The sequence below is a fragment of the Protopterus annectens genome, chromosome 8.part1, assembly GCF_019279795.1.
Source record: "Protopterus annectens isolate FY-2018-M chromosome 8.part1, PAN1.0, whole genome shotgun sequence".
In the NCBI taxonomy this organism is placed as follows: domain Eukaryota; kingdom Metazoa; phylum Chordata; order Ceratodontiformes; family Protopteridae; genus Protopterus; species Protopterus annectens.
This window is the reverse complement of record NC_056742.1, coordinates 137,653,758-137,671,633: the sequence shown is the minus strand read 5'-3', so window position 1 is coordinate 137,671,633 and position 17,876 is coordinate 137,653,758. Positions and strand designations below refer to the sequence as shown.

At 41.4% G+C, this 17,876-nt stretch overlaps 1 protein-coding gene across 5 annotated transcripts in view; it reads left to right on the top strand.

The window, feature by feature from the left end:
* The window catches only part of WWP2 (WW domain containing E3 ubiquitin protein ligase 2), a 1,859,587-nt gene extending 1,843,230 nt beyond the window's left edge, over positions 1-16,357 (top strand). For all 5 annotated transcript variants that reach the window (XM_044081781.1, XM_044081779.1, XM_044081780.1 and 2 more), the window contains one exon: positions 13,756-16,357. In XM_044081781.1, coding sequence (XP_043937716.1) covers positions 13,756-13,855 — 100 coding nt within the window. In that variant the 3' untranslated portion in view covers positions 13,856-16,357. The remainder of the gene's footprint in view (positions 1-13,755) is intronic.
* The last annotated feature ends 1,519 nt before the right edge of the window (positions 16,358-17,876 follow it).

Genomic DNA, 17,876 nt, shown 5'->3' with positions numbered 1-17,876 from the left:
GAAAATCCTTCTACATGGCCCATCTTATCACAAAGTGGCTTGCATCTAGGAATAGGGAAGTTATTGTCCCCCTCTACTCATCACTCATTAGACCTGTAATTGAATACAATACCCCGTTCGGGATGTACCATACAAGATATCTGCAAAAACTGGAGAGGCCTCAAAAGTACCTCACAAAGAGGATGACGGGCCTTAAACACATGCGCTATGCCACGAGGCTAAAAAAACTCAAACTATACTCAGTCGCGTACCGACTACTCAGAGGTAACCTATGCCTAGCATACAAGCCTATGGCAAACCCCCGAATTGCTGGAAATGCTCCACCTAAGGAAAACCCAATCCACCAGAGTTACACACTCAAGGGACATTAACCTGACAGCAACAATAAACAGGACAGATTTGTGTCCCAGAGACTCCCCTTGCTCTGGAATAAGGTGCCCATATATGTGAGGCAGAGCCCCTCACTAGCGCTCTTCAAGAGGAATCTTAATGAGTGGATGGAAAACAGGAAATTCACCCCGGGAATCATGTCTGTGGCCCTGCTCAACACAGGTGCAGGTAACTAAACCCCATGGGAGGCGAAAGCCAAAACATTTTGGCTAGGTTTAATTATGCCCTAGGGTCAACAGCCTAGTACTTAAATATGAACCTAAAGGATAGGCCTCAGAAAGTTGGGCCCTCTGACGACTCTGATCTGAAGTCAGCTAGCCTACCCCCTAGTACAGTTGCTGAACTCAGCGAGGTGGCTTTGAAGCCTTTGATGCCAGCCGAGGATCGGTCGCAGGCCTCTACCGAGACCCATTTGGAGTTGGGTATGCCTTTGGGTCGATCTTGTCCTGTCAGTATGTTGGCCTTCAGTCATACGGTTGGGTCCGGAGCCGCTTCGCAGGCACCGGCTTCTGTAGTGACTATTCCAGCAGTTGACACCAGACAGAGACCAACAACCATGCCACTGGTTAAACTAACCTTATATAAGGCCATGGAATCCACTAGGACCAAAACCAAGACTGCCCATAAAAAGATCCCATCCCAAGGATCCAGCCACCAACTTCCTTCCACCCAGCCTGCCCCACAGTTATAGCAGCTGCTCAGAATGGCAGAAGATCTAATAACCCTGATAAGAGGAAGCCACCCCAGCCAAAAGGAAGAGGGACACTTCCCCTGAATCTCTTTCTGACCAGGAGTCAGAAAGGTCGGACCTAGAAGAGTCGGACACTGAAGAGCAGACCTTTGCAGACTTCCCACCTAAGGACCTCTCCTTCAGAGAAACTTTAAAGTTGCTCAGGGAACACTTTCACAGGGAGGCACAGGACTATCCTCAGTCAAAGAAGAGACTGAGAGAGTTCCTTGACCTGTCACAGCATAAACCTCTGGCCATTCCCCCAATCCTGGATGTGGTGGAGGATGTCTTTCTGGAATCTGCACTCACCCCGGACTCTCTTCCTCCTGCCCCCAGTAAGTCAGACAGATATTATACGGTACAAAACACCCACAAATATCTTTTTAAAAACCCTACAGCTGACCCAGAGGTCATTGCTCAGGGTCCCAAGGGGGCTAGGGCTAGCTACTCTAAAAACCCCATTCCAACAGATAGAGAGCAGAGCTTTAGACAGACTAGGAAAGAAAGTCTACACTTCGGCTACCTTAGCCATTAGAGCTCTGAATTTTCAATTTCATATGCTTAAATGCCAGCAAAATGTGCTGGAGTTATTAAAACAAAAAATGTCCACCCTACCAGACAGCAGTGAAACCAGGGAACTAGCAGATCTTAAACAGTCCAGCTCCCAGGTAGCCAGGCATTCCCTGCATTGTGGGTTTGATGCCTTGGAAGCTTCCAGCAGGGCTGCAGTATCTGGCTTACTCCCTTCTCCAAGGACTCACAGTGACTCTCTGCCCCCCCCAGCCCCCCAAGAGAGACTAGGTACCAGCGGGTACAGATTCTCTTTCAAAGAAAACCCCAGATATTCAGGCTTCCCAGATGTACCAGCAAACCAGAGAGCAGAACCAATCCACCATATACAAAATCTGTATGCCCAAGGCACTGTGGAACTTTACCAAAGGAGCATGCTGGAAAAGGGTTTTATTCCAGACTCTTCCTGGTACCCAAAAGGAGTGCACCTGATGCCCTAGTCTCGACCTATCCACTCTGAATCTGTCCCTCTTGATTTCAAGATTCAAAATACTGACCCTACAAAAACTTTTGCCAATGCTGATGCCTCATGCTTAGCTAGTGACCCTAGATCTGAAGGATGCTTACCTCCATATCCCCAGAAGGAAGCCCTGTCGGAGTTTCCTGCGCTTCAGAGCTGAGTCACTATACTTTCAGTTCTCTGCTCTGCCCTTTGGTTTATCTACTGCTCCAAGAGTCTTTACCAAGTGCCTGGCTCCTGTCATTGCCTTCTGCAGACAGAAGGGCATACAGATTTACCTCTACCTGGATGTCTGCCTCATCCAGGCAGACACCAAGGAAAGACTCCTGCAAGATCTCACCTTTGTCAAACTATCCTATCCTCCCTGGGATTCACTATCGACCGGGAGAAGTCCCGATTTCACCCCACAAGAAGGTTAACCTTCCGGGGAGCTCTGCTGGACACAGCAACACAAACAGCCTCGTTCCCTCCCTCCAGAGAAGCAGACCTTCCTCCACTTTTACTTTTCCCAGCTGGCCCGCAGGACCCACCTCACAGCAAAGAAATTCCTGCAAGCACTGGGATACATGGCTTCTTGCATCCTGTTGATTCCCCTAGCCAGACTGCACATGAGGAAACTATAGTGGTACCTATAGTGGTACCTCAGGAACCTTTGGTGCCAGCACTCACAGTTACTGGAGTACAAGCTGCCCCTAATTCCTTGCTTAAAGAAGGAGCTCTTATGGTGTGCAGAGGTGTGTACCCTGAACAAGGGTCTACCCGTTACCACTCTTCCACAGGGTCAAATCATCATCATAGATGCTTCATACACAGCCTGGGGGGCACACCAGGGAAGTATGTGCACCCAGGGCATTTTTGAAACAGGAGGTTCAGGACCTACAGATCAACCTAAAAGAAATGCTGGCAGTTCACAGGGCAATCCAAACTTTCAAGGATCACCTGAGACCAGGAGTGCTCTTAATCAAGACAGACAACACAACAATAATGTGGTATGTCAACAGGCAGGGGGGCACTCACTCCTACCCCCGTGTCACTTAACTATGCAAATCTGGCAGTCAGCCTCAAATCTGGGACTGCATCTGATTGCTCAGTATATCCCAGGAAAACAGAACACCCTGGCAGACCAGTTAAGCAGAAGCCTCCTGGATCCCCATGAGTGGCAGCTGCACAGGGGGGACCTTACTCAACATCAGCAAAACCTGGGGGACCCAGACATAGACCTCTTCGCAACCTCAGATAACCGCCAGCTAACCAAATTCTACTCCAGAGAGTTCCATCCAGAGGCCTGGAGGGTGGACGCCGTCTCCTTTCCCTGGGACAACCTGCTTTTGTATGCATTCCCCCCTTGCCCCTGATTTCCAGGGTACTTCTCAAGATCAGGGAAGAAGGCCCAAAGGCTATTCTCATTCTTCCATATTGCCCAGACAACACTTGTACCCTTTGCTCCTCAGTCTGGCCAAAAAACCTCCCATGAACCTGGCTCTCACAACAAACCTTCTAACTCAGGAGAAAAGGAAAGTATTGCATCCAAACCTCCCCGCACTCAAGCTGCCCACATGGCTGATTCCACAAAGGCAGATGATCCCACAGCCTTCAGCAGCCAGGTTTTAAACATTGTTAAGGAGGCCAGAAGGCCCAGCACCAGAAAATCCTACTCCGTCAAATGAAAAGGATTTACCATCTGGTGCCACAGCAAAAATGTCAACAGCACCCAGGCCAATCTGGCATTGATTTTGGACTACCTGGCAGAGCTCCTAGAAAAGGGATTGTCATACTCCTCCATCAAAACAAATGCCTAGGCTCTCTCTGCCTATATACAGTTGGAGCAGCCCATTTCTTCCCACCATTTGTTAAAACAGTTCCTTAGAGGGTGGCCCACATCAGACCTCGTAGAAGGCCACCTGCTCCTGCATGGGATCTACACTTTGTCCTGGAAAAACTGACTTTGCTTTCAAATTTATTTACTAACTTCAGTGTTGCTGGTCTTCTTTCTGTTTATTTCTGCCCAGTTCAAGTCTAAGGTACTCTTGATTCTTTTAGTCAACTCTTGTTCTTTTCTTCTGCCTTTCAAGCATTTTCCTTTGGAACATTGGAAAAGGTTTTGTTGGCAAAGCCTCTTCATGAGCTTTATTATCAGACAACTGAGAAGCAGAGTCCCCTTGTATTTGATGGCTCACTTTTTGTCGTACAAACTTTTGTATTTCCTCATTAGCCTGTTTTGCATCAAAATTGACTGATTCTCCAGGAAAAAAATATTCTGAAGACAGCTGGATACTGCAATTTGAATCTCACACTTGCATCTTGACATTCCCTGATTGCTAGGATAAATTTGCTTCTCTTCTGCATGGTGTACTTTGATTAATCATTTTCTACAAACAAACTGCTGTCTCTAATATGTAATAGTTTGCTCTTCTGCCACAGTTTTATCAGGATCAACTGTTTCTGCTATTATAAGTGCATCTTTCTAATACAGGTTTTGGCTGCTTTCTCATTGTCAAGTTTGCAGCAAACATGCCATATGCCCTTTTAATTTTTAATTAACAAATCTTGCATTGTATTACCAATCCAGTTGCTTATTTGTGCTTTCATAAAATTAATACAGTCTGTTCTTTCCAGTTTTTCCAGTACAGCAGAAAATCTCATGTCTTCCCTGCATGCTCTGCTGTAAACAGCTCTTCTTGAGCAATGTCATACTCAGCGAGCCATTTCTTCATTTCACCGTCTGATTTTTGCAGTTTTATCGATTCAGCTGAATAGCTGTTTAGAGCTTCTTCCATTTTCCTGCCTTTTGCTATTTGAGTTGATATACTGCAAGGTTTTGTTTATTTTAATCAGCTCTGGGCATATTTCACTTTTTTTCCTCTAGATTACTGGAAACCATGTCATGTGCCAAAACCAGAGCTTGCACTGCTTTTTTGCTGAACAGCTGCACGACTCTTCCTAGTCACTTGTTTTCTCTTCACCTTTTTTGATTTTTTTTTTTCGGGCTATGTGCTTTCTTTGCTGGCATCCAGGCAGTGTACTTACTGTCTAGTAAGCAAATTTACTAAATGTGGCTGAATCAAGGGATTTCCAAAATAGCTGCACATAGCTCTCCCAGTGTGAAAACAGAAACTCATCAGAGAAAGCCAGTAGACTTTTGTGTTTCTGGGTGAATTTCAGTAACTGGCTAGTAAGTGCACTGCCTGGATCCCAGGAAAAAAGAAATACAGAGGACCTGAAAGACAGCTACAAAAGGTGAGGAAAAACAGTGACTGGGAAAAGTTTTGCAGCTGTTCAGCAAAAAGCAGTGCAACCTCCAGACATGACTTCCAGTAACCTAGATGAAAGTATAAGACAACTGCACACAGACCTGGTTAAAATAAATGAAACACTGATAGAGTATATCAACTCAAACCACAAAAGGCTGAAAAAATAGAAGAAGCTTTAAACAGATATTCAGATGAGGTGATAAAACTGCAAAAATCAGAGACTGAAATGAAGAAAAGGCTGGCTGATTATGAGACTGCTCAAGAAAACATGTTTCAAAAAATAATACAATTAGAGGACATAGCACATAGGGAAAATCTGAGATTTTCAGTTGTACCAGAGCAGCTAGAAGAAACAGACTGTATAAATTTTAATTTTATGAAAGAAACTGAACTAGTATTCCACAGCAGGAGTTGTTAATTGAAAGGACACATCGTGCGTATGCTCCAAACCTGGCTATGAGAGCGCAACCTAGACCTTTAATAGCTGATTCTGAAAAAAACTATGGCAGAAGGACAAAGTACTAAAAGTGGGAGACAGCAGAGTGTTTGTGGAGAATGATTACTCATTGTACACCAGGCAGAAGAGACGTAAATTTATTCCACTGTTCATGGAATGTCGAGAAGCAGGAGTGAGATTCAAACTGCTGTACCCAGCTATCTTCAAAATATTCTTCCCTGGAGGGGCAAAATCATTTTTGATGAAGTAATGATGATTTTGATGAAGTAAGGAGGAAATACAAAAGTTTGTCCAACAAAAAGTGAGCTGTGAAACAGAAGGAGATTCTGCTTCTTGTTCTGCTAATAATAAAGACCACAGGGAGACTGTGCCAGTGAAACTTTTTCAAATGTTTCAATAGAAGATGGTGCAGAGAAGGAAGGGAGCATATGAGTTGACTAGAAGTATCAAGAGTACTTTGGAAATGAAGCAAAGACAGGATTTGGGAGATGGAGATGAACAGGAATAAAACCAGTAACTTGGAAATTGACATGTGAGATTACAGAGCAATAATTGCATTTATGAAGTATGACAGAACATGAAAATCTGGAAATATTGGATGTATTTGGACTTTGTTGGACTTGTGGGGGCCTCTAAAGCATATGCCCTACTTCATGTCATTAATGTTTCGAAAAATACTTGGGAGGAAGAGGAGGAAGAAAGTTAACTGTGAGTAAAACAATTTTTTTTCTTAATAGTGTTTTCACAGTGTTTGATTTTCTTTGCGTGTTATAAAGTAAAGTTTTCTCAGTTATTTTTAAGTGTAATGGGGGGTCTATGTTAGATAAACGAACACTTAAAATGTTGAGTACAACATGCTTGACACATTTTAAGCAAATGTTTATTTAACCAAAAACAAAAATGACTGAAAATCAAAAGATCGAAAAGTTATATTTGGCCAACACCTTCCCCCTAATGATGTACAAGATACCTACATGCTAACAGCCAAATCACATCCATACCATTTCCGTTAGTTTAGTACTTCCCTTACATTCTGCCACGTGTAAATACACACAAAGCACCCTAAATGTGAAAATATAATTATTTACAGTGAATCAGTCTACTAATACATTCTACCAAGTGTAAACACACACAAAGCACCCTAAACGTGAACATATAATTATGTACAGTGAATCAGTCTACTAAAGTGCCCTAACTGTGCTCAATGGTGAAGCTTAGTAACACATTACACCTTCAAAAGGACAGCAACTGCACGTAGGAAATCTTCTCTACTGTACTCATGTTTGTGTTGCAGAACATGTTGCAATCTTTCGTACCTGAGAACTGTTTTGCGTTTTTTAGGGGACAGAGGGCATCCCGACTGTAAATTCAATCTGGTTTCATTAACCTTGTTTTGTTCCCTAACTAGTACTGATAACACTGATGGTATATCACAAATTCACTGCCCTAATAAACAACGGATATGTCTGTGCCATCCTTCTATGTGATTCTGTGTCCATGGCAGGGATAGAGCATTTAATTCACAAACGTTCCAGAACTTTATAGGGAACACTGGAGGGAATCTATCAGTACATGACAATTGGGTTCTCTGTTTCTTAACGCGGCCCAACACATACATGTCAGAAAAGTACAACAGCAACTCCTTCCCCTCATTAGGAAACATTTCTGATAACTCCAAGAAAGCTGGTACCACTTCATCCTCATTGAGAAATGATAAACCAATCAACTTTTTAAAACTCATTTGAAATGTAACAGACTTTCCGTACAAACTAGCTAATCCGAAGCTTTGCAGTTTTCTCCAGATAGCCTGCGCAAAATGAAAAAGACAACCCTTTGAACATACATCTGGAAAATTGTATTTCACACTACAAAGAGCTGCTATCTCAAAGTCAGATAAAACCTATTTAACCAACACGTGGAGATCAGCCACAGCCAACACCTCCGAGAGACACTGCCACATGAAATTGTAACATTTATAAGACTTTTTCGTCATTAGGCAAAAAAATGGAACACACTTAGTGTTTCCACCAACTGACAAAAAACTGTGAACACTATAGTGCTGTCTACACAATCTACCTTTCGTAAGAAACACACCATCCATTAACCACATAGGTGAAACACTTAGATCACGCAGATTTTCCACAGTGGAGAATACTAGAACATGTATATTGTTTTGGATGTCAGTCATTCTTTTCTGCACAAAACACCCTTCTTTCAAAGTACATGCACTAGGATTAACAGTGTCTAAGGTACTGGATACAGGAATGTAATTTCTTACACTATGATGACAAACCCTGTTTATTTGCTGCAGCATAGATCTTCTTGTTGGAAGTGCAGCTGTATATTCTGTAGAGGTAGAAGAGAACACATCTTCTACAAGTAGGGCAGGAGTGTCTCTGCATGTACGTGCACTCTGCTTTAGTTTATCACAAGCTATGTACTTCTCAACCTCACATGCATCTGATGCATGATGGTGCCCTATACATAATACTTCACCATATATATCTTCCTTTGTCACTGCACAACTTTTACAGCTTTCTTTCAATTTCAGTTTACAACACCAGTACTTGTTGTCTTTTAATAAGTTTTCTAGACCATAGAGATACCCATCTGTGTGGAGAATGTCTTTTCCTTTCTGAAATTTCACACACTTGTAATGCTCTCTTACAAGGGGAGAAGTGAGCAGTGTTTGCCATGGTGTAGCGGTATGCTAAAGCATCACACTTTGTCTTACTATACTTCCATTTATACTGAAAAATGCAGGCAACGTATTACATGCCGTAAATGCCCACTATAATAGTAAACTGTTTTCTTGGTTTTTACTTAGTGTATGTAGTTTTAATTGTGACATTACTTACTATTAACTTACTTTATCTAGTGTTAACTTCTCATACATCTACATAGAAAGCACAGTAACTGATCATAGTTGGAATACACTAACATAATTCACGTACTGATGGTCAATACTTATATCTTAAGTGATGGCCAACTAAAACATTTCAAAACTCTTATTTTCAAGTTACTGAGCAGTTGATTAGTTAAACATTCGCTTAAAATGTGCCAAGCATGTTGTACTCGATATTATAAGCATTCATTTATCTAATGTAGACCCTAATAGGGATACTGTTGTAAATAGGTGCGCCTGTTTTTTTCTTTTTTCTTTCTTTTTTGCCTCTTTCTCCTCCTTCAGTTTTAAGAAATGTAGGCACTGCAATGATTAAAAAAGAAGAAGAAGAAAACTCTGGTTAAAAGAGCATGACAAAAGAGCAATTATATACTTTTTCCTCTTTCTTGTATGGGGGATTGGATTAGGGCCACTAGCTTGATCTAGTAACACATTTTAAGAGAAAACAAGTGAATTAAAAAGAATATTGAATATTATAAGTTTTTTTCTAGCAAATAAATGTATGCTTAGTAGCAATTCTCTATTTGACCCTCATCTCTCCATGGAGACAATCCGATAAAGAGAAATTGGCTACAATCTGATAAAGAGAAATTGGTTAAAAAGAGAAATTGGCTAGGAGATAATGTTCTCTGAAAACATTCAGGTGGTTTCCCAGCTGAGAGAGCTATAAAGATAAGACAAAAGCAGACAGCACTTAGTAGAAGCACAGGTTGCACAATGCATCTTAAAATGGATAACCTTTCTTTTAGGTTAACTCAACTCTCTGAGTGTGTCTGTCAGTTTGGGACATTTATTCCTATTAGGAGGGTAAAGTCTTAGTATTTGAAGATGTACAAAGTTTTGTGTGTTACTATTACGTTAATAGGTTTTAGAGGATAATGAGTGTGTTTTATTTTGTTTGATGACTTTCATTGAAACAAAATGTTTTGTAAGATGTGACATAGGCTTAGAGATGACAAGAAACAACAGTATAAAAATTCAACCTGACAAACAATGTATGCATGTAGCTGGAACTTTAGACATTTAACAAAAAGCTGTTTTACATAAATGTTGGGAATAACAACTTTTTAATACAATGATACTTTCTGTAATGTCTTTAAATGTCAATGGTCTCACATATAAATACAAAAAAGAATAAGTAGCGAACTCTATTAAAAACATAGAGTGCAAATAGCTGCACTACAGGAGACACTTGGAAAGAATTGAACACATGAATTTTATAAAGAAAGGTTTTCAGGATGGTTATTCAGAGGAGTACTTATATTAATTGCAAGAGGAGCTCCAATAGGGATAGAAGAGGATAAAAGGATAATAATGGTAGATTTGTAGTACTAAGGGACTACTGGCAGCAAACTGCAAACAAGAAACATCTTTATTAAACCATCACTTATGTCATAAGCAGTCATACATTTATATAAATGAAAACAAGCCACAACTACACAATCATAGTTGAAAGCATTTTATATCAGAAACCATACTGACACACTCCCACTTGCAAACATTATACATCACTTATAATCTACCCAATCATTTTCAGCCAAACATTAAATAGCTTATTTAGGTCCTGCCTTCTTTTAAACCTCATTCCTCTCTCGTATGTATTGTTTCCACAATTTCCATTTTTCCTATGTAGTTTGCTCCTATCCTTTTCTAAAGATCTCAATTCCACTTGTTTTATCTCTGTTACTGTATTCATTACTTCTAATATAGTTGGTTTAGATTTTGATTTCCATTTCCTATTAATTGCTTTTTTGGCAGCCACCATAATTAGACACAGCAAGGCCTTACCATGTCTAGCCAATTCCGATTCTGTATCATAGCTAAGAAAATTCATCTCCCCTGTCACACCAATCTGCCCACTCAGCATCTCCGACAGTGCATCCCACAGGAAATCCTTAAAGTCTGCACCCCCAGAAAAAAACATGTTCCCAAGTACCTCCTTCCTCCCTATCACACCTGCAGCATTTGCTGTCTACCTGAGGAAAAGCTCCATTTCTACTTTTACTTCTCCAAAGCGAACGTTGGGCTCCTAAAAACAGAGGTGGCTAACTTCAGGCACCCATGCAAATGGAGAATAGTTGTATGACTGCCGAATCATACACCATTGCACTGTACGAACACATACACAAATGCATGGATCTCACCATACCCAATAGAACCAAGATGTTCTCCTCCAAAAAAGGAAGCCAATCTTGTGGCCTCCTGCCACAAGCAAACTCTACAACAGAAGGAGGAAACTGATGCGGAATAAGGTGAAGTCCCAAGACTGGAAAAGCTCCCTTATCAGCCTCAACAAAAAGTTGAGATCCCTCATCAAATCCTCTAAAGCTAGCTATGAAAACAGAATTGCAGCAGATAGTAAAGATAACAACAAGGCCATCTATAGTTTTGTGAAGAATCTCCACGGCAATACCCAGATTTGCTCTGAGCTACTGCACAGCGGTGCCTCCTATACCGAGCCAACAGATATTTCCAGTATACTGGCTGACAGATTCAGTGCCAACTTTACCCCTCCCCCCCAAAGGACCAATCATAATACCAGTAGATTGCCAGGCACCCAGTATTACTGCTTCACAGGTTAGAACAGCACTGTCCAAGGCCAAGAACACAGCTTCTATGGGACCTGACAATATCCCTGGCTGTGTTCTACATGAACTACAGAGTGAACTGGCACCTCGCCTGTGTGCCCTGTTCATTCACAGCCTCACCTAAGGCTTTGTCCCTACCAAGTGGTGCACTGCTACAGTCATCCCTCTCCACAAAGGAGGAGCGACTACAAACCCTGCGAACTATTGCCCCATTAGCCTGACAAACCTGATATGCAAAGCTATGAAACGCATCATCATGGACCTAATAAACAAGGATATAAGGAATCTCCAGACTCTGGATCCCACACAGTTTGGTTTTGTGAAGGGTATATCATGCCTGCTCAACTTGGTCTACTTCTTTAAGTCAGTCACCAGAGTTGTGGATGAAGGCAAGGTAGTTCATACAGCCTACCTTGATCTGCCCAAGGATTTTGATACCATTCCCCACACAGGCATCATAGAAAAACTCACTAAACTAGACATCAACCCCTGTATCACTAGGTGAGTTACAAACTGGCTCACAGAACCCAGAGTGTGAAAGTTGCTGACTAGTCATGAGTGGAGTCCCACAGGGTTCAGTCCTGGGTCCTCTCCTGTTTGATATCTACTTCTCTGAAGTCCAGGCCATCATGAAGAGACTCTGGCTGACAAAGTTCACAGACAGTTGCAAGTTGGGAGCTATTATTAACTCCCCAAGTGATATTGACATCCTACAGAATGGCCTCACTGTGACCAATGACTGGTGTCAGAACCATGGCCTTAAGCTCAATGCCAAAAAATGTGTTGTCATCCCCTTTGGGAAAAACCCGGTTTCCATGAATTACCACATTGATGGTAGTCCACTGAATGCAGAAGGTGTTATAAGAGATCTGGGAACACAGGTTGACAGCAACCTTTCTTTTGATCACCACATTGCCACTGTGGTCAGAAAGTCCTTCTACGTGGCACATCTCATTGCTAAGGGTTTTGCATCCAGGAAGAAAGATGTCATTGTCTCCCTCTAATCTTCCCTCGTTAGGCCAATCATCGAGTACAATGCCCCATTTGGCATGTACCTTACTAGACACCTGCAACAACTGGAGAGGCTGCAGAAGTACCTCACAAAGAGGATCCTAGGTCTTAAATACTTGTCCTATATGGACAGACTCAAAAAAACTCCAACTATTCTCTGTCTCATATCACCTACTTAGAGGCAATCTCTGCTTGACTTACAAAGCCATGTCTGACCCAGCTCTGTTAGAAATGCTACAACTAAAGAAATCCCTATCCCTTCACACCACACGCTGCAGAGACCTCAATCTCATTACCACAATTAACAGAACATGCTGGAGTGGAGAGACAGGTTCATAACCCAGAGACTGCCCATGCTATGGAATAGACTTCCCATACATGTCAAGCAGAGCACCTCGCTGACCCTTTTCAAGAGAAGTCTTGATGAGTGGATGGGAAACAGAGAATTCACCCACGGGGATAACTCCAGTAGCTCGACAGAGGCACTGGGAACTAAGGTCGGGTGGCATGATGCCAGGGTAATCCTATGCCTAAGCTTGTAAAGGGCCCAGGGCCATTAGCCTAGTACACACCTATGAACTGGTTGCCTTGCACTACACTAGTGATTCAGCCAAGGAGCACTGCAACCTGATTAGCTTTGTGATCCTCTTACATAACAAAGGTACATCATTTTCATTTTCCCATTAGAAAAAGTTGACTATGCACTAGTTGTGAGCAGCTTTTCCCACATCCACCCCCCAACTTCCAATGTTTCTTGGTGAATGTTAGCTGAGACTGGGCAGTTGTGGACCCCTATAAACAGTATTTAGATGACATTACCTACAGTGACTCCTGCTGGAAGAGACTGAGCTTGCAGTAGCTATGTATTCCACTCCCCCACCAGCACCTCATCTTACCAGTTGTGAACAACAACTACGGCTGGATAATGCTAATGAAGTAGAGAATGAATAAAATGAAATGCTTCACTAGTGAGGGTGGATATCAGAGCATCCAAAGAATTTTCACTTAGTAATCTAGTAGTAGTGCCTGCAAGAATTTCTGTATGATATGCTGAAATGTGACAAAGCTATGTACAAGTACAATGCATCTGTAGTACTCAGACACTGCCTGTAGTAATGCCGATTGCATGCAGCTAGGAGTGGATGTCTGTGCTCCTACAGCACTGTAGATTTGTGTGTGCCTCTTGTGTGTTATGCTCAGTTTTATTCCTGAATTAGTACTAAACATTGCATCCGTAATTGTGTAATCATTGGGCATGAAAGCCATGCCACCTACTTTTCACTTCATTTGCACTTCGTGAACTTTGTCTATGCTTGCATCTGCTGTTTTTTATCCCATGTGTCACAGAATAAATATATTTCTTATTTATTGCTTTCTTATCATTTTCTTGCAGTTTTAACCGCCTGGATCTTCCTCCTTACAAGAGCTATGAACAACTGAAAGAGAAGCTGCTTTTTGCAGTGGAAGAGACTGAAGGGTTTGGCCAGGAGTGAGAGAGACATCCTCCTTTTCTTAGAGAGCCTGCATAGGTGGATTGGAGAGATGAATGCAGTTTCCTTGCTCTCAGTGACCATGATGCTGCTGTTCACTGTAAAATGAGCCTGAATTTTCTTTTAACATTCAGGGCTAGCTGCCAGGTGTTTTTACAAACTCATTGAAGGCATCAAGGAAACAGAAACATCTCAAGCTTTACTACTAAGTGTAGGAGTTGCAGCATTGAGATAAATCAATTTGTAATCACTGACATCTTGATAGCTATGGTAATAAGTGCAATTGTCTCTGTTTTACAGGTGTCTTAAAGGCAGAAAAGTTGCTATTTTTTGTAAGAGTATCCAGAGATATATGTCTCTACCATATCAAAATGGTCATTCTCTGACTAGTGCATTAACCTTCCAAGACAGGCATCACTAATAAAGATGTATTTTATTTCTTCAGACTGCACTTCAGAAAACAGATGTTAGTACCATTGTCACTAGTCTTGGCAAACAAGAGGATTACTGGATATCTCTGTTAAGTTGCAAACATTTTAGATATCTTCTTTGGAGAAAATACGCATTCTGATTGTTATTTGTGGAGTGCAGTTTGCAATGTGCAACTTAAGAAATGTACATCCTTAGCATTTCACTTGGATATGTCAAGTTAATTTGCAGGTTGATGGCTGAATGTAAAATACTGGCCATTTGCTTTATTTATTTGATTATTTTTTTCTATAGTGTTATCCCATTTGTTCATTATTAGTATTATTTTCTGCATGATTTTGAAGTTTTTGGTCCCGGCTGCTTCTTTCTTTCGGTCAGTATGAAAATAACTTGCTACATTTGCAGTGACCATGTCCTTATGTCTGGTTTATTACTAGAGAGTACACACCAACTTTTCCTCCAGTTAATATTTCACATTGGCCACCAGGATTGCTGTTTAGCTGCCATCCAGTACAGCAGGTTCATACTTTATCTGTCTTACTACTATGCCTGCAAAGTACATAGGCCTCAGATCTTGGAAAGACTGATATTTGTGCTTTTAGTCCATTTCATATTTGGCAGTGCATCACCAGACTCTCATCTTATTTTCCTCTGAAATTATGCAGTGTCACACAACATACTCAAACTGTGCAGGCACAGAGTTAGTCAGCACTTTTAATTTATGTTCCACCACCTCATGCACAGGCAGGTTGTTGAAGAATAAGTGTTGCAGCCTGTAAAGTGACAACATTAGAGTATTATGCTCACTTTCCTGTAGAGTAGACCATTTGGCTATCCCACTGTCCAGATATGATGTCACTTACAACTGTTCTTATATTATGGGAAATAAAATATGTCCTGCCTGGTAGTCTTAGTTTTTGAAGAGTTCTGTGAGTTATATATAGTTTATAAAACATTAATCCCAAGCAAGTATTGTAGGTCTCAGAATACTTTGTATACTGTCCATGTTGACTGTTTCTGACATTACCTTTTAAATGTCATGTTTTGTTCTCCTGGGATTTCTTGGTGTAAGAGTATTGTCTTGACCTGGTATGTGGTCTGTAATCTAAGGCAGACAGGCATTTAACACAGTTGTGATCAGAATACTATTAAGGCACTTTACAGAAATTGTAGTCTGTACAGTTGTAAAGGATGTTAGTGGAGAAAAGTGTTCGAATGATTTGCTAATCTGATTACTGGCTGTGTTTGTATTACAGGCAGCATGAAAATTGTTATAAATACATATCTTCTGTGAGAATGAGTGCTCTAGTGATCTTAATTTTTTTTCTTTTACTTCATATTAAATTATTAAAAGAAAATCAGCTTTAGTTGGTTGTTTTGGGTGATGCTTAACCTGAAAAAAATGTAACTGGCCTCTGCTCCTTTGAGAATCTTAGTGGCTGTGCTTTGCAGCACCCTTTTACAAAAATGAAGGATTCTTGGAAGGTTTGTTATATTATTAAAGTCTCAACTTGAGCCATATTCAGTGATTTTACTCACTAATAGAATGCAATACAGATATGTACAGTTATTGCAGTACTATTGTGTGCTATCCTTTAAAGAGTTGGTAGCACAGTGGCCACAGCTTTGTGGTAGAAAACATAATACTGCTTCTCTGCTGAAAAACAGAAATACTGCTGTAGTAACAAGGAGCAACTTAAGAGAGAGATTGTTCCACATTTCCTGCTTTTGGGGGGGGGGGGGGTTGTATATCCATTTCAGGCTGAACTCTAAACAACGTGGGCTTGACTGCCACCTTGTCTTATGTAGTATAATCTCATTGTCACTTTGCTTTGTGAAAATCTTGCCCTATCTAGACATCCCATGTTACAAAGTGCTTAAGAAAGTCTTCTTCCCCAAATAACACAAACACATTAATTCTGTCTCCACACATTATCCACTTTATTGTACAGCACTTAAACTTGCTTTGACTGGTGATGTATATCAGGTTTATGTTTTATTTGTTGCATAGCTTGGCTGATTGTTCATAGAACTGCAAGTAGGAAGATAAATAAATAAAAATAAAATGCATCTAAATCTTACAAAGCCTTCATTTTCTTGTTCCCACCAGACTGGTGTAGTCATAGTGGAGAGAGCGACAGTGTGAATTGCAATTCTTTTGCAGACCTTCCAACAAGAGAAGGGGTTGTGATGATGATGCTTTATGTAACAATTTGGAAAGTTTACCTATTTTGCATTCATTGTTATTTTTTTCCTGTATGTGGTTTTAGTCCTTCTGCCTGAAGACCACCAGGCTTTTTTCCAGTTAGTTCCAAACCATTCGTTCCACTAGCCAGGAATCTCACTCAGGATCAGGGTGAGTGCTGTCTGTATAAGCTGTGATCTGGGTAGTCATAATGGTAATTTCTGCCCATATTGACATCTTGCCAATGACAGCATAACTAATGGCCTAACACCCAGCCCTAGGCAGGGGACGTGCAGTTCTCTTCACTAGAGGAGCTCACAGTGCTTTCCTCCTTTCAAGTGCATGCTTCTGCACCCCCACATTGAAGACTGCTTGTTGAACCTAGTGACTGATCCCAGACTTATCATTTGCATCGCTACCTTTCTATGTGATTGTGGCAGTGCTTGGCCAACTCTAGCTCCCCCAACAGCATAGGCACATCCATCTTCCCCTGCCAGCTCCATCTGGAGCCTAAGCATGAATCCAGTTCAGATCACCTGGATTATACTGATGTCCTTAGCCCACTACTTCACTGGAGCTGGCCCCTATTTTGCATTTAGACCTGTTTGCATGCTAACCAGTACTACATAATGAGTGCATAATCACAAAGAGACATGAGAAGAAAGGCTGTGCAATCTGTAATCTATATAAGTAATAAGCATAGTAAAATATTCTTTCATTGTCCTATTCCCCATTGCATGTGATAGCATATGAGTGCCAAAGAGGCCTTTGTTGTAGTTGCCTGACTTGTAACATTAACTCAGGAAGTAGATTCACAGCCTTCCAAACAGCTGTCTCAAATGAGAAGATAAATTTAGAGCTACAGATAAGAATTCTAACTTATTTAATTATAGGTTCATTGGTTGGTACTGGGCTATCTGCCTGAAGGCATATATTAGCCCAGCCACATTGTGCGGTATTCACCGCCCCTTTAGTAGTTCCCTAGACCCTTGTACTAGCAGCTAGTACCTTGGCCCCTATCTAGTAGCGCTGTTGGTGTGATTCCCGGTGTGAACGTTCTGTTACCCATCCACTCATCAAGGTTCCTCTTGAAGAGTGATAGTGAGGGGCTCTGTCTTATGTAGATCGGGACCCTGTTCCATAGTAAGGGAAGTCTCTGCGAAGGGAATCTATCTCTCCAGCATGTTCTATTCATTGTTGTGTTGAGGTTTATATCCCTAGAGCGTGTAGCCCGAGTAGATTTGGTTTTGCTAAGATGGAGCATGTTCAACAATTCTGGGTTGGACATGGCTCTGTACGTTAGACAGAGATCGCCTCTGAGAAAGCAGTATGCAACAGAGAACAGTCTTAGCTTTTTCAATCGTGCTGCATAGGGCAACTGTTTGAGGCCAGTAATCCTCTTGGTTAGGT